At 37.6% G+C, this 26,177-nt stretch overlaps 3 protein-coding genes across 4 annotated transcripts; 1 reads left to right on the forward strand and 2 right to left on the reverse strand.

Annotated features, from left to right (window-relative positions):
• Positions 1–1,562: 1,562 nt before the first annotated feature.
• On the reverse strand, positions 1,563–12,222 carry LOC118751176. The gene is made up of 5 exons (XM_036485947.1): positions 12,065–12,222; positions 6,513–6,697; positions 5,833–6,452; positions 5,335–5,745; positions 1,563–5,278 (listed from the first exon to the last, which is right to left on the reverse strand). Exons 2-5 carry the CDS (start codon positions 6,604–6,606, stop codon positions 1,844–1,846), a joined length of 4,560 nt encoding a protein of 1,519 aa, XP_036341840.1. The 5' UTR covers positions 6,607–6,697; positions 12,065–12,222; the 3' UTR covers positions 1,563–1,843.
• A 516-nt stretch (positions 12,223–12,738) lies between these two features.
• On the reverse strand, positions 12,739–20,513 carry LOC118751177 (protein bride of sevenless-like). 2 transcript variants are annotated; one of them, XM_036485948.1, is made up of 6 exons: positions 20,409–20,513; positions 16,023–16,109; positions 15,527–15,952; positions 14,815–15,264; positions 13,254–14,716; positions 12,739–13,180 (listed from the first exon to the last, which is right to left on the reverse strand). In XM_036485948.1, exons 2-6 carry the CDS (start codon positions 16,039–16,041, stop codon positions 12,923–12,925), a joined length of 2,616 nt encoding a protein of 871 aa, XP_036341841.1. In that variant the 5' UTR covers positions 16,042–16,109; positions 20,409–20,513; the 3' UTR covers positions 12,739–12,922. The 2 variants fall into 2 exon arrangements, with proteins under 2 accessions (XP_036341841.1, XP_036341842.1); XM_036485949.1 differs by having other exon boundaries at positions 20,404–20,462.
• Positions 20,514–23,510: 2,997 nt separating this feature from the next.
• LOC118751174 lies at positions 23,511–25,097 on the forward strand. Its single transcript, XM_036485945.1, has 3 exons — positions 23,511–24,209; positions 24,262–24,385; positions 24,446–25,097. The coding sequence occupies exons 1-3, from the start codon at positions 23,619–23,621 to the stop codon at positions 25,045–25,047; spliced, it is 1,317 nt and encodes a 438-aa protein (XP_036341838.1). The 5' UTR covers positions 23,511–23,618; the 3' UTR covers positions 25,048–25,097.
• The last annotated feature ends 1,080 nt before the right edge of the window (positions 25,098–26,177 follow it).

Genomic DNA, 26,177 nt, shown 5'->3' on the forward strand with positions numbered 1-26,177 from the left:
GGTGTAGTATATGTGTATGTGTACTTATATACATATGTCTATATATACATATATATATTTAAATAGGCCCTTATTAAGAGTTGCATTCAATCGATAGCCAGCGAAGATCGAAAGTGAAATTCGTATTATGAGCTATGCAAGCGTGTCGAAACTTTCGTTGAGTATCGAATTTTCTGTCGAACAGAATTTTGATTTCGTTGGTGTAGCGTAGAAGTGTTGAAAATTGTGAAAAATTTATGATTTTGCATTTGTTCTCTTACCTTTTGGCGGCTAGACACTAATTTGAAACATTTCTTATTAATTTCATGCAGTTCTAACGTCGTGAATACTAAACACCAGCTCGTAAGGCTGGTTTTACTTGTGAAAGCAAATCCCAATACTCTGTTGGCACGATCTCTGAGAACAAAATCATAGATCTGTTTATAGTTTTAATATATTTTAAATAGATTTGGGTCAAAATATATTCGAAAGACTACACTTAAACTCTCTTAAACGTTTTCTGCTCCAGGCCAATTTTCTAAGCTCTCATCCTCTGACGAATCGTTCAACCAGAACTCCGCTGTACTAATTGTTACCAAGTTTTTATAAACTCGCTTTTTTTTACTTCATTTTAATTAGAACAAATTTACATAAATATGTATAAGCACTAGGGTGGTCCAAAAGAAATAAAATCGGAAATTTAGTGCTCTCACCCCCTAGGATTGGTCTATACCGAAAAAAATATACCCCTGTTTTTTTGTTTTAAAATCAAAATATATTTAGAGGTCGCTCAAAGCGCTCAAAGTTTCCCATGTATTTTGTATGGGGAAAAAAAGACTTTTCGTAGAAATGGCATAGAATCCATGGAAATCAAAATTTTTCAATCTGAAAACTGTGATTCTCTTCAGAAGACTTCAGAGAATAATGCCGAATTGTTTATTTAAACATTTTTTAATTTTAACTATTTTTTAAGGGTCTCCGAAATATCCCAAAAAAAATTAAATATACAAACAGAAATATACAAAAGAAAAAAAGAAAAAACTGTAAGCTTTTGAAATTCACAATAGCGCTATTCTTCACCGAATAAGTGCCATAATACCAAATGAAAATTCGTTCGTTCAGCGAACACAGTCGAAGATCGAATGCAACTCATAATAGGGGCCATAAATTCATATGTATGCATAAATACGTATCTGTTTATATACATATACATTATTTTGTTTATTTAGTGTTTATTTTTAAGTCCAGCACATTATATAACAATCATCGTACAAATCCATATTTCAAAATTTGTATAAAAATTGTAAAAATTCAACGAACTTTACTATGTACTTACGTAAGTAATTTCCCCTAAAAATTTTAAAATTTGTAGCTATGTAGTTTTATTGTCCATCAAATATAAGTAATATAAAGTATAGATAATTTTTTTGGCTGACGGTGTTGTGCTTTTCTTCCATACGAAAGAAATTGTCGAAAATTGTGTGTGGAAGAAAATGCAGAACACAAAATTTTTGGTACAAATTGGTAGTTTGTGAATATTTATAATTTGTGTACAAAGTTTGGAATGTGGATTTATATGGTGCTTGCTACATATATGTATATGATGTGCTGGTCAAAATTTTACTTAACTTAATCAGCTGACCACAGGGGTGTGTGTCTATGTATCGTTTATAGTGCCAAGCAAGTAAATGTAAATTGAATTTAGCCTTAGAATTATAACTAAATTAGAGCTACGATGTGTGATTACACTAGCAATTCCGTTTATTTATAAATACATAAATAGATTCTGGATATTAATTCGCGGACTTAAAAAATTTGCAAAATTCTCCGAATGCATGTTTCTAGATTATTCGTGGCATTGTCTTTAGATGGTCCAGACTTGGACTTTCTCAGCAACTACACACCAACTGGCCCGTTCATAATATGAAGACACTATGTGCAGACTGGCAACGTGATGGTTGATCAATGCGTCGAGCTCTCCCTCGCGGAAAACGTGGTAATAACGATGGTGTGTTGTCGCGCCTCCTTGAGAGGGACTTTCCAGAGAGCCAGTTGAGCTGTTTGAATTACCCCATGATTCTGTTGATTGCCGATTGCGGAGTGATTTTTGTTTGTGTTCGTTATTATCCCTCTCTTTCGCATTTGCGCCTTCTTCTTTTTCCGGGCCTACTTCCGAGTCGCCAGAGCCATAGTTAGTTGTATTTGTATTGAGGAGAGAGTTCAACGGTGTCCGGCTTTTCCAGCTGTAAGTAGTAGCCTGTTGTTCCTCTTGTGAAGGCAGGTGATCCAGTTCTTCTTCTTCTTCGAATATATCCGTCTCGTCTTGGAGCAGATAGGCTGTTTCCGGATTGAGATTGTATGGCCGGTTTCTTTTATAATTGATTTTTGATATTTTGCAGTTCTCATACAACTGCAGCGAGTAACTCCGTTCGTCACTCTCTTCCTCATTCTCTTCATGGATGGTAAAGCTCCGAGTTTGCGATGACAATGATGATGTCGAAGAGGTTGGCGATTGCTGTAAGCTGGGTTGTGTTGAAAGGTTTGCCAGCATTAAACGACGTTCCCGCAGTTCCTCTCGGATTGCCGACAAATCTCGCAATTCGTTGCTGCGCTTTTTATTAAGACTTTCTGCCGACGTACTGATATGTGTGTCTAAGAGATCGCCGGATTCACAATTATTCTCCGAGTTCGCACATTCTTCAAAGCCATTTCTCTCCTCGATTTTTCGTAACAACTGAGTGTTGAGTTGTTCAGCAAACTCAGCAAAGTCTTGGTCTTTTTTAATCACAGAGTTCGCATTTGTTATTACCTTTCCTCTTGTAGGAGGTATTGGGCAACTATCTTCTTCATTCAAAAATATCTCATTATGAAGAGTACTGCTAATTTTAAGTTCGTCTTTGCTATTTTCTTGCTCGTTTTCTTTGTTCGTTGGCTGTGAGTCGAGTTCGTTTGTCTTGTCGCGGCCGATTTGTTCACCTTGTGCAGACGTTGGTGATGTCCCTGGCTGTGGTTGATCTGCGGATGTTGCTGCCGCATTTGTTTTACCTGTACTAATGACACTGTCGATGGAGTTTGGCGTGGATGCCTCGCTAGAGTCGCTATCTAAATCATCAGTGGCGGGATTAAACAGCTCCAGAGACATGAGTTTAGGTATAATGGGAACAGACGAAGAGGCCGTTGCCGAGGAACGTCTTACAATAGGAAAATTTTGCCGAATTGCTTGTAGAGACTGTTGCTTACGGAATTTGGGTATAGGGGGTAAATTCTTAATAATCTGCCTTGTAATTTTAGCCGTGACTTCGCTTTTTTGTTTATTATGCTCCCCTTTTTCATTTTCGTGTTGCTTAATGTGAGCAGCATCGAAATTGAATCGATTCTCCCCAGGCTCATTGTTTTTATTGTCGTTTTGGGATGAAGGGGCGTCGATCTCATCTCTCGTATTTTTGGAAGGCGGAGTAAGAATGGCCATAGCAGCGGTTACTGCAGCTACTGTTTGAGGTGGTGACGTAGCTACCGCTTGTATAGCCGCTGGAGAATGTGCCGGAGTGGGTGGGCAGGGCATAATCAAAGGCGAAGTAGGTACTGAGGACAATCGCTGCTGGTGTGAATTTTGCTGATGGTTCAGACACGTCGTGCAGCTGGAAGCAGTGCCATTCGAATGCATTTTGCATGCACCATTTTTGTGCTGGCAGCAGCTACCATACGCCTGGCACACTCCTCCACTACCACTGCCGCCGCCGTTACTTGACGAAGAATTGCTCGAGCTGGAATTTGAATTTTGATGTTGCTGTTGGTAGTTAAGCTGCTGCTGATGCTGTTCTGGCTTTGGAATGAAAATTACAGAGGCAAAGCTATCTTCGGACTCTATACTAGTATCCGATTGCAGACTACTATCTTTGGAGGAGTCTGATCCGGACTCACGCGAGTGCCGCCGTGCTTTCTCCTCTTTATTCTCTTGGCCGTCGTTAGTCGTACAAAACGTATTGCAACCTGCATAGTGATATGTGCTGCAATAGCAGGCCGAGGTGGTGCACTCAGCGCTATTGCAGTATGTAACGGGACCAGCATATTTATTAACAGTGCTGCCGAGCGATAATTGTTTCTGCAGATTGGCTCCTAGCGGCGAGGCAGTTTCGGGGGTTTGAATAGGGCCACCTTTTTGACGTTGGTAATTTTGAAGATTGAGAGATTGTTGCTGTTGCAGATGTTTCTGTACGTAGTGATGGTGGTGATGATGATGATGATGGTACTTGTTGCATTTCGAAGAAGTCGAAGTCTGGGAAGCAGCACTGCTTAGCTCTGGTTCGTTAGTCGTCTTTTCGGACGTACTGGATCCTGATGTATCGGGTGTTATATAAGTTGAAATATTTTGAACGAGTTTGTTCAACCCAGTTTTTGTGGCCCTCTCGAAGCTACCCGTAGAGGATTTCATCTTCTTTGTGAAATTCTCGCGAATGACATGCAGCTTCCTTGAGAACATTGCTGATCGACAAAGAAAAGCCTCATTTAAAGAGGTCTGCTTCTGGATACGTTTGCGAACCCTCTCCTTTTCACGAAGGCGGTTGACTGCCATTAGTTCCTCATTCAAAGAACTTTGCTTACGCAAAAAGATACTCGCCTGCATCATTTGGCGGGCAGTAAGAGATGTCTGACACTGTGGACTTGCCGCGGTTCTTCCCGTATGGTTGTTTAAGTTTCCATTGTTGCTGTTATAGTAAACGCTGTTGCGCAAGTACAAATTGCTGCTGACACTATTACTATTACTATTATATGTACTTATCATAGGAAATGGGTTTTCTGGCAGTTGAAAGTCTTCATCACAAAGGGATTGTTTCTGTTTGATCAACTTCGGTCGCCGTCCTATTGAAGTCCCGCTATTCAAGCTTTTCACATTGGATGTTTTAATTAACTTCGTTGGTGAGACATTGTTTGTAGTGCCAGTACCAGAGACTCCATTGCAATTTTCCATCGCGTGCAGAGCATTTTGTAATGAGTAGGCAGCATTCGACGTTCCGCATTTCTGGCTTACATCCAAATGAAGAATTGTTCCACCTAAACTTGGTACGCTGGAACGAGATCGTACTATTTGACGAGGTGGTGGATTAAGTATACTGCCAAGACTACGAGATTTGAGTCCCGCAGAAAGAGGAGGATCATGAAAGTCTTCAAAGTCTTCAAGGCGTCGGAGCTCAATGGGCAGGTCTCTCACATCCTCGAAATCAAGACTGCTGTCATTTTTCGTTTCTTTCGAAGTCCATGAGTCCAAAAACCACGGATGTCTACGGCCACCAGCCAGTTTCTGAAAGTTTCAAAGTAATTACATGTTTCCGCCCACTGTCCTTTTAAGAAACTTACTTGAATAGCGCGGCGGACAAAGCTGTAGCACGACTCTCCAGGTGACGATGAGGATAAACTCGAACTGTCGCCATCACCAGCGGATCGGCTTGAGTTTGTGGAATCCTCGGTGTAGGCATGATACGGCGGGAGGAAATTATCATCGTCTTCCTCGTCCGACCAGCTAAGAGTGCGAATTTTTGGCGGTTGCCATGGAATGAGCACATCTTGGGACTCGAAACGGCGATGCCTTTGCTCAAGTGCCCAAACCGTTATAATAACACGGCCGCCAATACGCAATATACGTGCCAGCTCTCGAAGAGCGCCCACTCGACGCTCTGTGGTGGCAAAGTGATGTACAACCGCCAAAGAGAGAACAGCATCAAATGATTCATCTCGGAATGGTAGCTCCAAGTTATCACACATTAAAACCTAAATGAAAGAATAGTGAAATTATGAGTTTCTTAATTAATAAGACATTAATTAGTTATTAAGCACACTGGAGAAATAGAAACTGACCTCACCACCTTTTTCACGTGCTACTTTGCTCAAACGGTAACACCGATCCACTCCCACCGTACAAATGGCCGGATTTCCATGGGCTAGATAACGCCCATTTCCACAGCCAACATCACAGATCACAGAACCAGGCTCCAAGTTATTAAGGAATTGTGCGATACGTGGGCGCATTGGCCCTGTAGGTTCCTCGCAGTGTTCGTAAACATCATGAACATAGGCATGTTCCAAGGCCGCCGAACGCCCACTGGCATCACTGCCCACTTTGGCTGAAGACGCGGTATCATTCGCTGATTTTTTGATGGCCAACCCGTTAGCGTCAACAGAATTTGACAACAATGTGATGCAATTGCTGGTACTTCTTTGCAGTACTTTTTTATCATTGCAATCTTCCGTCCCAACGGAATTTACATCATGGGTAGTGTTTGCCACTGTGACATTGGCTATAGGTGAAGGGAGGGGCGATAAAATAAGCGTGCCTGCAGACCCGCGTGTATTGGCAGCGACGGACAAAAGTGTGCAATTGGGGTTCGTTGTGCTGGAACTGGAAGTCAGTTGTTTTGTCATCGATGTGTGTGATTTTGTGTCTACCAAATGTTCGAATTCAATGGCGAAACTTTCATCTAAAAGAAAATTGTTTTGATAATATCTAAACTTTATTTCGTGGTTTATAAAGTGCGTACCGTTTAGATTCCCATTAATGGAGGTCAAAACACCATTCGGGGAATTAACCGAGATCTCCGCTGTAGATGTTATAGCTAAGCAGCTTGTTAACATTTAAGGTGGTTGTATTTGACGTTTATTCGGTTGGTTTGACTTTTGGATTCTTCTACCATAAATCGTTTTTAGAACTACACCACGGAAATTTCTGCAAAGTATATATTTTAGAGTATTATATTATATCGTTGATGTTTTTGCAAAACCGCCTAAATCGCCGTTGTAGTGAAAACGAGATTTGATAACCCTGAACTCCAGGTATTGAGATCTAAGCATAACTATCCTAAAATCGTTGTTAAAAGAATATATTTGTTAAATAATAGCTATAGAAAATACATCCTGTCAAGGAAATGCCTTCAAAGAAAACCCTTTTTTCGCTCTCCTGTAAAATTTGAGTCTCGTAAGATAAGCGGTTTTGCAGTTAGGCGATGGGCGGTTTTGCAAATACATCGACGATATGTATGTGTAGTGTTGTGGTTAGCAGTGCGTGCTACTACTCCGCAGGGCCTGGGTTCAAGCCCTGGTCGAGGCAACATTGCAAAAAAATTTACAAAAATCTTATTTTTTAACAGCGCTCGCCAGCAGGAAATGGCAAACCTCCGAGTGTATTTCTGCCATGAAAACCAACTTCTCGTAAAACTGTTGGTCCCTCCCCTTTGTGTGACAACATCAAGGCGCTGGCCACAAATCGGAGGAGAAGCTCGGCCCAACACTAAAATATGTGTAAGCGCCAATCTATTATTATTATTAAATACATATATGGATGCACAATGTGGTATAAAAATGCGCTATATAAAACCAAGTGTCAAGATCAAGACCTTTGTTATAGGCATCTCGCATCTTATTTACAATTGCTGAATGTTTTCCCTAAAAATTGTAGGAAGGGCGTGTGTGAATCGGTAACAAAGTTCTGTAAGCAAAATTGGTGAATAAAATTTTTTAATATGGTGGGACAAATTTGGCAATCCGTTGTGTGAAATTAAATAATTTTTGCCAACCGTAGATTTATTGGGAATAAGATATTATGAATTAAAGTGAAACCAATATTTTAAAAAGGTATCTTTTATATTGATTGTAATTCACAAATTAAAGTTTTTAATCAATTTGATTTTAATCAACTCAGACTTTCGAAACATCGTCCACCTAATGCCAATTCCACCTAATACCAATTCTTAGTTATTGTTATACCAAAACTCAGTATACCATGCTCACATGGAAACCACATATTTTGCAATGTCAATTACATGAATTTAACTCTACATTCTTCATAGAAAAAAATGTTACTTGATTTCCCAACATTTGGATATGAGGCTTTTACGCGTTTAGATAAATTGCCCTATTATTTTTTTTTCGCTTCTGGCTGTTTTTCTATATTTGTGTCGGAAAATGATACACATCAACAAACTTTGCGATTGTCAAAATTTTCTATACATTTTTTAAAAATTTCACTAACCTCATGGGCCAAGGCGAATTAATATAAGGTGGTGTTACTAGCTCAGCTGATTTTGTGTATGTGTTTCGCCGCACGGCTTCTGATATCAAATTGAAAAATTTTTGTTTGAATTTCTACACACACTCTTACAGATTTTGACAGTTTATGCGCCGAAGCAAAAACAAAATACATGTAAATTTTTGTTTTTGTACTCCTGCTATCACCTTATATTAATTCGCCTTGTCATGGGCTATTGAAATTTTATTCAACTCAAACTTTTTCAAAATTTACTCGTAGCCATAGTAAACAGTAAACCAGCCATTGACAATATGCTTTTTTGAAAATTAATACATGAAATATTGGCTGCATTTCTTTATTCATTCAGAACGTTTGGAATAAACTTTTTTGTTTATTTATTCTTTAGAACGTTCCTGATGATATGTTGACGTATATTTCAAACGCATTCTGTTTATTCCGGCTGTGAAATGGGATTATCCGGAATGTATAAAGAAACGCCATGATTGTGAATGTATAGGAATCTTTTATCATTAACCCATAGGCAACGACTGATGCAAAAGTATCCACAAATGTTTGTTGATATATTTGAAATGTAAATTTGAACAGCGAAATTCGTAAGAAAAATAATAATAAAACAAAAATATTTTTAATTACTACGTGGGAGGTGGGCGTGGTTATTAGCAGATTTCGCCAAAATTTTACACTAACCTAAATTATACCAAAGGCAGCTTCGACACCGACTTTCGTTAAAATATCTAAATTTTGTGCTACTTAGCGTCACAGAGAGGGTTGAGAGTTCATCTCGTCATTTTGAATATTTGATATATATGTATGCATATGTGTATATATATACATACATACATATTATACGGTTAACAAACGCGCTTTTTTATCTGCATAAACGGTCTTTACTTGCATTAATTCGTGCATTATCCTAAGGGTGGGTAACTCAGCAAATTTATAGGAGTTGACTCAATGACTCCAACTCACTTTAAGGAATCAGCTCATTCAACTAACTCATTTGACTCTTTGTATGTTACACTCATTCGTATCGTAGACCCGTTTTGAGGCATAGATGCGGTATAGCGGCCGTTGAGATAAAACAAAGCTTTAAAGTGGGCGTGGTCAGCTCCTTTCTACTGATTTGAAAGGTGTAATTTTTTTTGTGTGCAAATTAATAGGGCGGTGCTAGGGGGAGGGTAAAGGTGGAATTTTCAATATTTTCAAAAGCTTATATTTCGAAACCTATTGTACCGAATTTCAAAATGTGGATATGGTTGGAAAGGCAATTGATTTGATATGCACATCTTTATATATCTTACATACATACATATTTCGAGAAAAACTAAAAAAAAAAAACGAAATTATAAGAATTTGTGAGATTTGACATAACACCCGCAATACAAAATACATGTGGTTGTTGTTGTTGTATTCTTGCCACCACCTTGTATAAATTCGTCTCGTGCAAAAACAAAATGCAAGACTTTGCCATGCTAAACACTGTGGCGAAGCGAGAGAGTTATATGGACAAATATGAGCCACTATGATTCAATTGATTCATGTGAGCCCTACGGCATCAACTGAGTTACTGAGTTACATTTTTTTTGGACAGGGAGTCTGAGTTACCGATTCACTTATAGGAATCAACTCAATAACTCAACTCTGAGTTGAGTTACCCACCTCTACATTATCCTCTTTCAAATGTGAATAAGCGGCTGAACAAATACATACAAATTTCGTGCATTTGAAAATTAGAGAGTTCTGCCTTAAGCCAAGTAATACTTCTTTTACTGCCTAATCGATGGGACCATTTTAAAAAGTCAGCCCACTATTATTCACTCAAAGTTGTGTTCGGAACACGGTTGACTTATGTAGGAACTGCATCCGGTCATAATCGCTTCCCACCCGACCAAGAAACGTATGTTAGCGGATGTTACGAGTTTTACGATAGTTTCTTTTACCCGCAAGCTCCGCCTCACTTAAGAGTCTCGTATTTCAAACGTTTTCTCGTTTTCAAACGTTTTTCGTTTACGCTACTTTCTCGATAATCGAACTGATCGAAACCATTGCCGTTTTCATTAATTTCTCGATAGAGAAACGGATCGAAATAACTTCCGCTTGAGTTACGTTTCGACCATCGAAAACACTTCGAAAAACCTTTTGAAAACGCATGTCGAGAACGAAAATTCTGCTGCCACAAACTGAGCAACGGGTAATACTATTACGATACTTTTTCGGAACCCGTTCTCAATAGGTTTGTAAGTGAAAGCGTTGCTAAACTATCTAAAACGGATCCATTCTCGTGTACGTTGGTCGGGTGGGTTACTGTATACCGTGCTCGCAGCGAACTTTGTGACCGACTCACTCACGCTCTAAGTTAGATTTAAACGTTTTTATTTCGAGTTTACACTTCGTTCCAGTTTACCGCATTGCTAAGCACTGCACTCGTTTTTTAAATGTCAGATGCTTTACGAGCCCGTAACTATATGGGCTACATGGTTTTCGAGATGTTTTGTGTATATTTTTGAAGTACTTGATTTCACGTACCTTTCCGACAAAAAGCCTTATACATATTTAAAATATTTACTTCATTTGTAGGCTCATTTTGTTGAATTCTTCCCTCCTTTCTGTGTTCTATAAATCTATATTTAGCGATAGCATTGAGCCTGAAATATATATATGCAGCTAGATATGTACATACATACATATGTACATATGTATGTGCGTACGTTCAATGTAATTATTCGAACATATGCCGAATCACAAAGTATAACAATCTGCTCGTGTTATTTTTTGCGGATGCTAACTTTCGTTAAGTTCACGTAAACAAAAAAGGCTTCGCTCTCATTTTATTTTGGTTCAACAAAATGTGCTCCACGACATGTCACAGATACTAACTGTCATTACACGGTATGCGCTCTCACGCCAAAGCGACTGTGTTTTGCTTTCGGTAGGAAAGCTTTTAAATTTTTATGAATGAAAAGCTCCTCCATAGTCCGCGTAGATTAGGAAAATTTATCACAATTTAGCAACTGGAATGGGGTCGTTGCGCTGGTTTCGTTGACCTGGCGTAGTTGGCTGAATGAATTTAGGCAACGAATGACTAATTTATACACAGAAACCCAAATATTTTCTGCGAAAAGCCAAATGTAACTATTAAACTATAACCTGTGACTAAGAGATTTGATGCTCTCTAAGAAAAAAGAAGCAACGAGTAGCAATGGGTCTGGTAGAAAATGCACAAGGCTCGTTAATGTAATTAAAATTGTAGACAAGAAACAATTTTTAGCGTGGTTTCCTAAAAGAGTTGCGTCATTTACATTATCGGCATTTGTCGTTGTGAAGAATATTCACCAACATTAATCAAAAACTTGACCGTTTAACAAATTTCAATACTTTCTCTTTTAGTTAGTTTTTATTTTCATGTCTGCTCCTTTAAGTATCCATTGCACGTTTGATACACAACACAGGCTTTCATAAAGGTGCAGGTTTGTTTGTTTGCAGTTAAAGTCGGGAGGCTGTTTTACTTTAATGCAATGTTCCTTTTACACACTCCCACGTATGTGCATATACATATGTATGTATATGTATGTATGCACATTCTAAATTTAATTTCTTCATGAAATCCATGTGTATTCGTTGTTATCTAGCCAACTTAACGAGCAGCGAAAGCTTAAACGGACAGCGGCAGAGAGCAACAGAGTATGCAGGATATGCACTGAAATTATTCTTTGAAATGTGTCAAGTCGCAATGGATAGAAGAGAGGTGAAAGGCGGCAGACCACGAGGACAAAGCATGAAAGCTTTGCCCAATGGGGTAGAAAGGCAAGGCATTTTTCTTCTGCGATTTTTTCTAAAAATAAATCAGATTTTTTGCCAAGAAACATATGTATGTAAACACTCAGAGCTCATGTACAGAGTTTTTCTTAAACGCTTGGTATTACTTATTAAAAATGTATTACTTATTTAAAAAACTTGTGTTTTCTAAAAGCTCAAAGTCCCGAAGGTTTTCTGTTCATGAAAAAAAAATGAATTTCACTCGTGTACGCAAAAGTAAATCTTACTAACCACTAAGCCACTAAGTTTAATGAGTTATCGAAACGACAATCGCGCAAAATTTATTCACACACTTTCACAAAGACCTGGTTTTTCACAATTCCTTATATAGAAAATTTTTTACAAGCAAAGACAAGCAATGCCGTCGAAATAAAGTTATGTCCAGACTATTCGAGCTAACGTCAAAAACTGAACTGGACGAAGTGAGTCAAACAACATTGAACCCAACAGAGCTTCACTGAAGTTAAAAAAGGTGCTGCCAGATTACATTTGATTCTACACCGAATAGTGGTGTTAGTATCTACTTACTTATTCGGTTGTTTATTCTCAAAGCCGCTGAATGCGCACATAAATATTGTTTCCCATTTTAAGGAAATAAATAAACTTAATGATGGATGCAATGATAACTTGTCTGAACTAATGCAAAACGCATATACTCCTATTTGCATACATACGTATTATGTGGCGAGAAGAGAAGCAGCTTTTTTGGCGTATAAGCATTTTAAAAAAAAGCTTTCGTTAAAAAGCTGTTGGCAACAAGCTTCGTATACAAAAGTTTTGAAATCAGCTTTCTTTACATTTTATAAGAACGCACGCGCAATAGAATCTCTCTTTCTCTCTGTAAATATTAAAGCTAATTATATTGGTAGAACTTTGCAAATAAATAATTTATTCTTCCCAAAATATACTTAAACTTGTAAGGATTTATTACTGACTTGGTAAAATATGCATTTGTATATAATATGCCTCGAGTTGATGAGTAATAAAAATGACAGTCTTCAAAAGACAATGACTAGATACAAAGATGATGGACCGTTAAAATACAATAAAGTAATATAAAATTTCTCCCTTTCACTTATTCCTTCCCATCTAGAATCGAGTTATTTTACTGCTCTCGGGAGAGTCTGGTAAAGATGAACACTCTGATCTCGTGGGGCTTCCCCGTTGTGGACGAGGTGGAGGTCTCTGTGGATTTATGTTGGCATTGGCCTGACGCAGGTTGGCAAAAAATTGTTGACGTCGTGGACCACCACCGCGCAGTGGAAGTGTAGGAATTTCACTTGGAGACTGAGCCATTTCTGCTTGCGAGCAACTACGCATAGCTGGATTAACACACTCATAAACGCTCTATGGAAAGAGAACACAGGTCATGTATCAGTAGTTGAAGTTTCAAAAGACCCCATTCTGTCTCAGCATTTACCTGTTCGGAAGAGTACTGATTATTCTGCGCGAAGGCAAGCGAAGTAAGCGATGGCAACGCCTGAGCAATGTCCGAGCGCTCAATACCGCGCACGATAAGAAACGTACGCGGAATAAGCACTCCCACCAATATGGCCCAACCGGTGGCCTGAAGACCCAAAGGAATAGCTGCATCACGTATCTCATCTCCCAAAAATGACATTCCAATCCAAACAATCCAAATGAGAAAAGTCAGCACTGCACCAATAACAATGAGGATTCCTTCCCGATAATTCCGTTGTGAGCGATATATGAAAGGTACCAGGGCGACAACTCCCACCAGCAAGATGAAATCGTAAGCGACCAAAACCCACAGCCAGTGTCCATAGTACATATTCTCGCATGATATACTCTCAGTGGCGACATGCATAATCACAAGCAGCTGTATGGACATACCCAACTGCACGAAGATACTGAGAATGCAAATGACTGCCTGAATGTAGCCGTTGACATGGGACAAAAATCCACCCTCTGAGCCGATCGATGCTAACATTACGGCACGGCAAAGCAGCAACGAAAATGTAAAGCAATAGACGAGGGTCATAATGAAAACGCGCACGGCGCAAAGGGTGTTCAGTGTGGCGGCATCTTCGAAAGTCACGTGCGAGTTACGGTGTTCGCCAATGTACTCCAAAGAGAATGGCACAAACGATGTGAATAGTAAAATCAAAGACAGTAATAAGAGAATCGAGGTGACCGGGTTGCCTTCGAACACGTCGCCCAAGGATATGCGCACTACTATGAACACCAATATGGCTAAGGTTATTATTAAGCCGAGAATAGCGGCCGTCATCCCGGTGGCTACCCAAGCGTCGGGCTTAATACGCCAGAACATCACTGATTCTCCATCGAATAAAAACGGATACCTTGCATTCTCCCCCGCACTGTACTGGCAATTGAAGACCTGTCCGAACTTCGGTTTCAGCTCTAGACTTGTGCTGTTCGCTCTGTTGTAATGATAGAAAGTAGTTATGTTGGTAACAAAGTTTTGGGACGCAATCTCCCGCAGTTCTATGTGATCCTCGCCAGACGAAACGGTTGCAGTTCCGTGACCATTTTCGCTGACTTTCTGATACATTTGGAAGTTCATTAGGGAAGCAAATCGATGCATGTGTAATAGTTCTAGAATTTTTGCAGGTTCGTAGTACTGACGATACTCAGGCGTTTGCCAGTCGGCGATGAACGTGAGAAAATTGAAGCATGACTCGAATATGAAAATGTTTTGCTCCCGCTTACAGTTGCGCATCAACGAGCCCTTAAGCCAACGCACCAGCTCCAGCATTGGACGAGCAAAAGCGAAAACTCGAGATGGTTGAACTGATTTACCCTTAAATGTTTCGTCTAATGTAGATAAGGTAGAATTCCCGTCAATCGCATCCGCATCTATTTCGCGCTCCATAAGTATATATGATTTATCTGGTAGATCTGTAGTGAAAAATATTCAATACTATAGACGCTTTTTTATGTATGGGCTATTGAATACTCAAACACGGAGTTTAGTCCTTGTTTCTGGCGAGGTTTACCTGATATAAACGTACGATCTGCGCGATCGGTGGGAACTGCGAAAATTGTGCCATTTTCTTCAAAATGGTGAGCCATCTTATTACCGAAAAGGATGTAGACATTTTTGTCGCTCTTGAAATGCATTAAGCACATTTGTTCATGCCGGATTGCCTCCATAAACTCATTATAAGTTGCCAGATTTTCAGTGAGAATTTCCACAGAAGCTATACTTTCTCCCCAAGGCATTTGATGTAATAAGTGCGCAACTTTGGGAAAGAGATATACGTGTGGCGAGAGTATGGGCCAAATATTGTACTCCAGATCTTTGATGATCTGTTCTGAACTCTTGTATACATCATGGTCGACAAATATTCCAATGGCGTGAGTTATGCACTGCTGCAGATACTGCACCTCCTGCATGAGTAAGTTTTCGGCAATTGTTTCATCTTCGATGAGGATAGCACGGACTCCTGTAAATATTAAAGGATTTTCTGGAGCTTTAATAAATTTTATAAAAAATCATCCGTGTATAAGAAACTTCTATATTAAATTCGTAATTAAATATGCTTGCATATGTTTCTTTACGACAGCAATGCTTTTGCTGGCAGCCCTGGTTTGACATTTCGTTAATGAAAGTGCTATAGGCAGGATAGGCAGCTTGTCTTAAGGTTTTTGAGTTTCATATTATGTACAGCAAAATTCATCAGCCAGCCTGTGGTAACTTTGACTCACCAATTTCAAAATCTGCATCCAACAGATTTGCTCGGTTAATACGGTTCACAACAAAAAGCACCGAGGCGACGTCTGTTGTCAGAATGCTGAGCATGGCATCGCCTTCAATAATGTGGACAAAGTCCCGTTCATGGCGCACATTTTGTGCCTGGTCCATGTCGGTGGGCATTACTCTCAAGCCATGTATGCAAATCTCCGGTATGGTGGCCGATGTACTGCTATCAGTGATCTCCGTTGTCGACGAACTCGGCGGCGGTGCGGTGCTTGTTGCCGCTGTTGCAACTCTAGTTGCGGAACCATTATACAGGGTTCTCGGCGTTGGTTTAGTAATTTTAAGTAGGCCAGTTTTAAGGGTAGATCCTTGCGCGCAAACACCAATTGAATTTAAGCAAAATGTTGAGGCCAACACAAGAGGCCATAATAAAACTGAAAAGACGTATGGATTTACCTGAAGGCAATTAAGTTTTTTTCAGTGCATGTAGAGAATATTGCTCACCATTTTTTCTTGCTGCCATACTCGTTTATTCGGGAACTTCTACCTCATTTGTAACGCTTCCTGGTTGACAATGTGTCTGCTTGATACCTGGATAGATAATTATGTTTGCGAATCAGGTTAGATATTGAGGTCATAGCAAGAGTGTTATGTAATAATAACGTTCATTCTATCTTAGATCTGGGGCACCACTAACTGAATTATGCAAATTGTGCTGGTTATTCTGCAAGTTTTGTTTCCTCGTTCTTTGGTTTGCCTATTTCTGCATAGCGCCCGCCATTTAGTGTGTCTGCATGTACAAATGTATGTAAATATGCATTGTTTATGGTGGCATTTACATATGTAAAGGAAGGTTATTTTTATTTCCTATTTTCGAATACATATGTACGCATGCAGATGTTTAAACGAACATACGTATTTTGCAGATTTACTATTCACTGTAATCGCATTAGACCTACAGCAATTCGAATAGTAAAGGCAAGGAGACACTGGAATATATCTACATATGTACATTCATATGAACATTCATGCAATGTTGTGCACATTTTGAGGTACATATTTGCTGTTAACCAGACAGCGTAAGTAAGCATTATAAGGAAAACGGAAAAAATATTCATAACAATAATAGAAATAAATAATAACATCGCACAACAGCGTTTCTGATGATTAGGTTATGTTACATGATACTACCCTAATTTATAATGACCACTTAAACTCTGTGCATGAAATTTCTCTATCAGCTCTAGTTTGAAATTATGACAAATGGTATTTCGCATTTTTTCGTATTTTCGAACTTTTTTTTGTATATAAGAAATTGCGTGAAAATAATGCCAAAAATCAATGGTAAGTCCTAGCTACTTCAAACTTTATCATAATAAAATTTATTGGACTACAAAATTTCATACTCGAAAAAATTCTAAAAAAATCCGATTAAAAAGTTGCAAATTTGCATGAAAATTTATTGAATTTTCCTGAGTTTTGCACAAAGTCTAAAAGTACTATTTTTATATTTTAGAAGTTGCGGCCAGAGAGCTGTTCTGAATGTTCCAACAATAGTCAGCCATCATGTGTGGTGGTTTTACAAAAGTGAAATCTATAACTCGTAAACAAGAGCTGCTAGAAAAGAAATTAGGCTACATATATTTAGAAACAGCGAAGTAAAATTAAAAAAAAATGTAATTTTGTTGGCCAGTGTTATTAATAAGTTTTTATCATAATCAACAATTTTTTAAGCTTAGATATGATTTATTACTCGGCCATAAAAATACGAAAAACAAATAAGAACGAGCCCGCATTAAAGTTAAAATTCTTAAAATAAAAATTAACTTAAAAACAAGTAAGTAAGTAAGTAAGGCTATGCCGAAGGCTTCATACCTTTCTTGAACATCAAAAAATTTTACTTTAACAGATTACTGCATTTTTTTTCAACCGAGCTACAAAAGAACACTCGCTTAAATGACGAAATACCTGCAAAGCAACAACACAAACTCGGCTATTTATCCGAGTTCAGCCAGGTCGGTTAAAAAAATATGCGATCGGAGGGTAGTGTTGGTAAGTGAAAAAACTGTTTTTATATCCATGTTTGTGATCGGTATGTAAGGCTGTAACGCAATTTAATGTGATTAGCTGCCTTAACAAAAAAGTTATATCGCACAAACTTGTATTTGAACGATCACTCGTATGGGAAATATAGATGATACAGCACGGATCTTGACAAATTTCTCAGTGCACTTTGTATGATTACCTCTAGCTCATGAAATTTCTGGGTTTTAGGTGTCCAAATAAAGGAGTTTTTAAGTAGAACCCCATATAGGAATAATCAGTTGTATGGACGCTATAGGTTATAGTGACCCGATCGTAATAATTTTCACTCCTTTTTGCTTCTAGCTGCATAAATGAAGGAGGTATAATGAAAAATCTCATATTTGAACAATCAATTGTATGTAGCTATGTATATGTTGTTGTGGTCCGTTTTTCCGGTTCCGACAAATGATTAATATATATCGGATATCTCGAAAACTGAGAGACTAGATTGTATATAAACAGACGGACAGACGAACATGGCTAAATCGGCTCAGATCGACGTCCTGATCATATAAGTAAGTATACATTTTTGTGGGTCTATCTCTTCTTATTCTGGTACTAACAAACATCGGGCCAAAGTTATAATAACATTTCATGCTCATGAAAGGTATAAAGAACAACCACAGCAACCACACAATCAAGTCTAAATAGTTACAAAATCCATTACCGTTACCCTGGATTGTACATATTTGGGTTGGCAAATGTAAAAGTGTAAAAAGCAACAACAGTTAACGTTGCGAACTGATTTCAGTGTGTAGACCATTGGCTCTATAAGCCGGAGTCGTTGGTTCGAATTCCAGTAAACTCGATGAAGAAGTGTGACGAGGATAATGGAGCATATTATAGACGGAATAAAGTAATTTCTAAAGTTAGTTGTAATTTTTTTCACTGATATTCTATCGAAAATTATGTCAAAAAGCCTTAACTATCTTTAAAGTCGGCTTTATTTTGACTCTGAATATACCACAATCATATTAACCCATTTGTGCTCTCTGTACTATATAAACGACACCAATTCAACCCACGTTTAAAAGTTTACTATTATTATTAAAGCGAAATTGCTTAATAATTTACTGGTATTAATTTCACATCAGATAGAATAAAAGATAAAAAGGTATAACTGGGGATACCGGATTTGGACAATTACAAATCGACTTTTCACATTAGAAGTGATCCACATGAAAAGCTGGGATGTTTTCTTGAATTATTGCACTTTGCTTTAAAATATCCGATATTATAAAGTGGAAAGAGAGTAAATTAATCAAAACGTTATGCCTTGTCAGGTAATGTTTTAACAAGTAATTTTTAGAAAAAAAAACCGACTTCAACTCTCATATAAAAAAAAAAAATATATATATATCTCATGATCCGCTGATCGGATCTTAACCAGATTAGTATGGGACCACCCCGAAATCGGTTGACGTGGTCCAAAGTTATGCGGTAACATACATCAAAAAAAAAAAAAAATATTCCGACGAACTGATAACCTCCTCCTTTTTTGGAAGTCGGTTAAAAATTAACACGCCTAAGTGACCGCTGTACTAAAAAAGTACACTCCCAAAAGTTAACTTTTAAGCTTTTTTTCGTTAATTTTATTTCCTTAGTTTGTTTAAAATGGTTTTTATGATCACATAAATAAAAGTAGATATAATAAAACTCCAACCGTTTTTGTTTGGGCGTAAATGGGTTAATAAATATTGTTCGGAGTAAATGAGTGAAGAAATAAAAAAATGTAGAGCACAACGTTTAGAGTTTTGTCGGCAGAATTTAATTGTTTGTTCATTGCTTGATAGGCCCACAGGTTGGTCTATATGGCGTGGCATTCTGGATGCCTTTATTATTATTTTATCTCATTGTGTTATTTGGCAAACGCTGTGACAGTCTTAAAACGAATAAATAATTAGAGAGGTTTAAAATTGTTAATAAATATGTTTGTTCGTGATTACATTCCAAATTTTCCAGAAAATTTTCACATTATGTATACATATGTGCATGTTTTTATTGTTTCCTACAGAAGTGGGTATATTTGCTCTTAATGACCCACTAGTGTTTTTAGTTATTAAGTACTCGTGTATCTATCCACTTTGTTTTCTACCACCACCTTATACGTTTTTGAAATTGTATTGAGTTACATTTTTAAATATTTTTAACTGCACATTGTCATAATTTCTGCTGGCACACACTTATGTACGTATGTACATGCATTGTATGTACTTGGGCATACATACATACATACACATGTATTTACTGCATACATTATTCTGTACATTGTACATGTTTGACGAACGTGCTCTTTTGAGGTGCTCAATTAAGCATAAAATTGGCTGGTAACATTTTAGCGTATGTAGATGCATATGTACATACATACATACATACATACATACATACATACATACATATGTACATGTTTACTTGCTACTAATAGCTTCAGTTAAAACAGTGGTTAGGTTTTTTTTTCTTTTTCTACACATTCTTCATTGTAATTTTTCACATTTGTCTTCTTTTGTAGGGCACTTGTCCCTGGTTAAATCTAAAAATCAATAGATAAATCCATTTCAGTTGTATGTTGTCAATGTGTTTGTCATGGTGTTAGCCCTCGAAGCACTGTTTCTATGCCAATACTGCCAATAATTTTGCTTGGCCGCCGTTTACATTTATATGCAAATCAGATAAAAAATAATAATTATAATAAATAAAAGTCAGACTGTTTTAATTTAAATTTGATGCCCGTTTTGTGTGCACAAATGAACATTATTACTTTTGACGGTTTTTATGCATTTGCTATGTAGTTAGTTACCACCTTACCACTTTATCAAATGAGCCGGATCTCTGTGCACAGGTACTATTTGAGCGGCAGTAGAATTTTAACTGTTTTACCGTTGTCTTTCACTGTCATTCTACACTTTATTTACCAACCAATTGTATTATTTGAGTGAGTCGGACTTTACGCTTCAGCAGGTTTAAGCTCAAATAAAAAGTGGCCACAGGTTACAGCGCATGCTCCCTTACCCTTTGTAAGGTCGTTCGACAAAAAAAAAAAACGCTAAAAAGGGTAAATAACAATTGCTAAATGCGCGCAGTTGAATTACGACAATTTTTATTTCTGTTACTTGCGCGGATTCATCGCTCGAACTGATACATATGGCTTATTGTTGACCCAACCTGCAGAATATTGGTAGCCGAATGCTAGTTTCTGGATGGCTTCATGTTTACTGCTTTAGAATTTCATTGCCTTGATGACTGTCGACAGTGTTTGGCTTGGTTAATCGTCGCCATGGTTATGTTCATACATACATACATACATACATGTATACATATGTACATAGTTCACAATATGGCTTGTAAATTGTGTATGTATTTGAATATCAAGCTTGCCAACAACGCGAATATTGGGCTATGTCTTAATCGAAGACTATCGAAATTATAAAGGTCGACCAACTTTAGCATCCTGAAAAACTCATTTACCTACTATACAATTAGAAGTGGATATCTAATGATTCGTACCTATTGTTTAGCCCTTTTCCTGTATTTAATTTTTTGTAACATTGGAAGCGTGCTACAAAAAATCTTATTAATATTTCTGAAAACAAATTAAACTTTGGCTGCATTTCTTTATACATTCCAGATAATCCCATTTCACAGCCAGAATAAACAGAACAGGAACGTTCTAAAGAATAAGTAAACAAAACAGTTTATTTCAAACTGAATAGTTTACGTGAATTTCAAAATCAAAAACGTTTCAAAAATATTTTTAGAATTTAATTTAAACAGACCATTTTGTAAAATTCCAGTGACACGCAAGTTGTGGTAATTTACTGTACAAAAAATACGTGAAAGTCAAGTAAAATCGCCAATAAAAGCACATCGTATGGAAATATCTAAAGCGTTTCATCATATAAAAATGCTAAAATTAAACTATCATGAATTAAAATATTTTTCCCGAGTTCTCAAAAAAAATGTAGAATATATTGAACAATTACACGGAAAGGTTGTAAGTGTCTTGTGCAAGACATATATTGTACAAACGTCCGCAAAGGTTGCAGTTGAACAGGCAATTAGGGTGGTTTTTGAAATGCCTGTGCGCTGTTGTTGCAGCAAAGGGTAGGCTTTTGATTTCTTGATCTACTGAAGGCAGAAAAACCGGGAAGGTTTATTAAAACGGGTCATTTGTATTTTATATTGTAATTTTATCTGAAATTTTTCAAAATTTCTTTATATAATTCTCTTCTCATGGAAAAAATTTAAAATTTTTTAATTCAAATCTTAACCAAAGATACTTAAAAAGGTATAAAATATTCATTCCAACATATCTGCATAAAAATCAATTAGTTTGTGCATAAATAATTTCATTAATAATTTAATAATGAAATAAAAGTTTTATTCCGTCAAGCTTAGTGAAATAATTATTGATTTTTCTTGAGTGCTTTTACTCCTTTGCGGACTTTTGTACAATATATTGCAAAAATTTTAGGTAGCTTTAATAGCTACCCAAAAAAACGTTTGAATATTTTTTTTTTTTTACATTTGGTATTATGAGGCTCTATGAACCTTGCAATTAAGAGGACAAATTTTTATATTTATCAGGGACGGATTTGACCGGAAAGGATTAGAAATCCATTCATACATACATATTTATCTGTAATTGAAATTTTATTTTTTTCTATTTTGAAAATAGTGCCTTCAAATTAGTGTAAAAATTGTCAGTCTATGCAGCATCTATTTTTCAATAGGGAATATAATCTTGATCATCACTTTGCGTAGGATTTAAAAATTTGTGATGAAATTATATGCGTCTGGAATTACCACAAATGCACAAAGCCATTGTAAATTTATGATGTGTGTGTATGTTTTATATCTCTATGTCCAAGGCGAATTCATATAAGGTGGTTTGGTTTCAACAGCTGTGAATGGTGCTTGAATGTCAAAATGTTGTATTTCACTAGTGAGTGAGTGCAACTTTCTTTTCCTCTGTTTCCTTCAAGGAAGAATTACTAAAATTTGACGATGGCCTATTAAAATAAAAAATGAAATACATATAAGTTAAGTCTCAATGAGCGAGGTGAATTAAAAAATTTAAGTTGCGGTGAACCAACCGTTCACTGAAGATCAAATTCAAACAACGATTTCACAACGTTATAAAAGTTTTTTATTCTGTGCTCAATGCACCACTAAATTTATGTTATAAAAGTAAACCTATCGTGTGCTCAATGCACCGCCCAAAAATAGACTGATCTTAACAATTCAATATTCCTACCAACTAACTTCTTCGATCGATTGCGCGTGTAGGCCGATATTGCCTACCTTGCAATTTTTTGAAATCGAGCAATAACCACGCCTACCTCCCATATAATGGTAATTTACAGAAATACGAGATTTCCAATAATACGCATCAAATATGTACATATGTTTTGTATAGGGTGTTATCAATCCCAATTTGCAGAATTTCGTATTAAGTATTAAACGCAAGATGGTTAAGCATGCCGTGTCTTTGTATCAAACTTTTTTTTAACAAAAGTTACGCCAAGGCGAATTTATATAAGGTGGTGTTACTAGCTCAGCTGATTTTGTGTATGTGTTTCGCCGCACGGCTTCTGATATCAAATTGAAAAATTTTTGTTTGAATTTCTACACACACTCTTACAGATTTTGACAGTTTATGCGCCGAAGCAAAAACAAAAGACATGTAAATTTTTGTTTTTGTACTCCTGCTATCACCTTATATTAATTCGCCTTGAGTTACGCACTTTGAGTTCTCCACCTCAGTGTATTAAATTTTTCGGGCACAATTCAATGAAACACAAATTGACATTTTCGTCAAAAATTAAAAAAAAAACTTTTTTAGAAAAGTCTCAATATTTTTTGCCGCCCTTATTTATTTATAAGGTTCCTACCATTTCCTACCAAATCATCTCTGCAACGTGTCTGCTCAAGTGCCGTCTCAGCCGGAGAGTCGGTAAGGACTAGAACCATACGACTTAAACCCCACTATCGCTAGCACTCGATTATCTTAGCAAAATGGTACGACAACGGCCACGAAAGTCCATCGAGGAACTATATGCGTCAAAATTCGAAGCGAATTCAATGAAATCTCAAGTAAACAATAGCATACTAAAGAATTCGCGAGACCGCGGAGAATACGGAGCTTACATTATCACTTCGAACACGCCATACAATACCAACTGTCAAGCGGCGTCCGCCAACGCAGCTAATCTGAATGCAAACGGTGCCCCAATGGGAGCCAGCAGCATGACGACTGGCCGACGAAAGAGCGCTCGCCCCGGTAGCAGCAGTATGAAGCCAGACAAGTATTTCGGCAAGGAGGAGAAAGCACTGAATCTGGATGATATCAAGAAAGATCATAGCAGCGCTGCAAAAGCTAAAACCACGCGACCGGAGAAGAACAGCTATGGTGCAACATCGGCGGTGTACAATGTGCCAAACTTGTTCGACAATAAGAACTATGTGAACTTTGCCGATAGTAGTGGTCAAAAAGAACATACCAATCATCACCATCATCATCACGCAAGAAATCACGACGATGATAAGGACGATGACACTGAGGAGTTTTTTGAACTCATACGCCAAACCGTAGAAAACGCTATTGGGGTAAGAGTTGACAGCACAACTGAAATACTAATTTTCAATGTTTCCCTCTTAGAAATCTATCTCAGATTTACTTAATCGGAATTTTCGTGAACTATCGGCAAAGGTCGATCGCTTTTCAGCTGAACTGAAATCCACCAATGCCTTGCTGAACAAACTTCAAACTGATATTAATAACAGTAAGCGACATTTGAAAGTTTCTGTACAATTTTGATGTTTTTGTTTCATCTACTCCATAGAGGTTGTCCACTATGGCGAGGAGAATTCGCGACACTTTAGGTATCTTTGCATGAAGTCGGAATATGACAAGATGTTCTACCAACACCATACGATGCTGGTGGCATCCACGTCAGGGACTCAACCAACTGCTGCACCAAATCCACCCGCAGCGCAACCCCAGAAACATTGTAGCGGATCGAAGCCAAGTACATCGACCAATGAATGTGAAAAGGCACAAAATTCCTGTTCCTGCCGCAGCACTATAAAATCGTCGCCCTCGGAGCCCCACAAGACCTCTTCTGAAGAGCGCAGCATTGGTCAAAAGTCATCCGAGATTGGAATGCGGGAAGTGCTGGAGCACATTCAACGCTTCTGCACTCAAATGCAAATGAGTGAACTAAAATGCGACGATCAACCATTGCCCAAAAGCAACAGCTACCGCTTGGAAGAAGCCATGAAAATCAGCAAGCCCGTCTTCGATGAGGATGACGATGAATTTCAAATGAGCTCAGATGGCATGACGCCGCGCAGCGACGAACACTTGCACCACAGCAAGTATGGCGGTACGACAATGCGTAGTGGCAGTACAGCACGTGGCGGCAACGGAGGCGGAGACGCCTAAGGCGAAGGTATACATATCTACATATTAAAACATTAAAAGGAAGAGCTAAATAGAAGATCGAAGCAATCTAAAAACAAATTATAATAAATTTTATGTGAATATTGAACACTGTGAGAGAGTGCCTCACTGAAAAGTAAATATGTATTATAAACATTTTAAGTCTTGCTCCAAATTGTGCTCATTATCGGTTATTTTTTTCTTGAAGAATTGGAAATTTTTAACCAAAATGTATTTTGTATTTGCTTTCTTGGTTTTATTCTTTTATGGAATAAACTAAAGCTGATTGTTTTGCACTTCTAGTAAAATTTCTGAAATTATTTTTGGTCTTTAGAGATAAACGATTTTGAGTAAATATTTGTTTGTCTCTGGGGGTTTCAATATATACTTATATATACTTATAAACTGGGACGCGACACATATTTATTTTTCTTTAGTTTATTTAATGTTACTTTTATGAAAATTAGCTGTTCACTTAACAAATACCCGGGTACAATATGGAATCTTTCGGTGAATACTGCGCATGCGCTGAAAAATGAGCACGAACACCCACGGAGAAAAGATCAAGTGAGGCCCCGAACGACCGAAACCGATTAAGCACGGATTGTCTGCAATCGTATCAAAAATATTTACTTTGACGAAAAAATTAAGCATAGAAATTAGTTCCATTATAAATTTCATGTTCGGAAAACTAGAGATATATGTATACTTATCATCGCTTAATCATATGAGACATTCTTTTTTCATATCGGACACCAAATTTGGTGTCACACTTTCGATTAGCTTCAAATTTTTGTATGGGTTCTATCATATATGTAATACTCCTATATTGGCAGTAAGAGCTAGTACCATCCGAAAAGACACAGAGTACAGATATATCAATAAACACGTACGAAAGAAAAGGAACACATACGTTTATAAATAAACATGTACACAACACATATACAAAAACGGCACTCCCCAGTGGGAATTAGGAGCACGTAATAATACCTTATTAGCAACTTACTCTTCACCTGGCAGTCATTACCATTTCCCTGCCGAACGTCCCTTACTTTTACAAAGGCATGGCCGCCTTATGTAAGTAGGGATTTAGAATGTACATTTGGTAGCAGACATACTTCTGAGCCGCTTTA

This window comes from Rhagoletis pomonella, unplaced genomic scaffold, assembly GCF_013731165.1.
Source record: "Rhagoletis pomonella isolate Grant_MI unplaced genomic scaffold, Rhpom_1.0 Rhpom_scaffold_00584, whole genome shotgun sequence".
NCBI lineage: Eukaryota > Metazoa > Arthropoda > Insecta > Diptera > Tephritidae > Rhagoletis > Rhagoletis pomonella.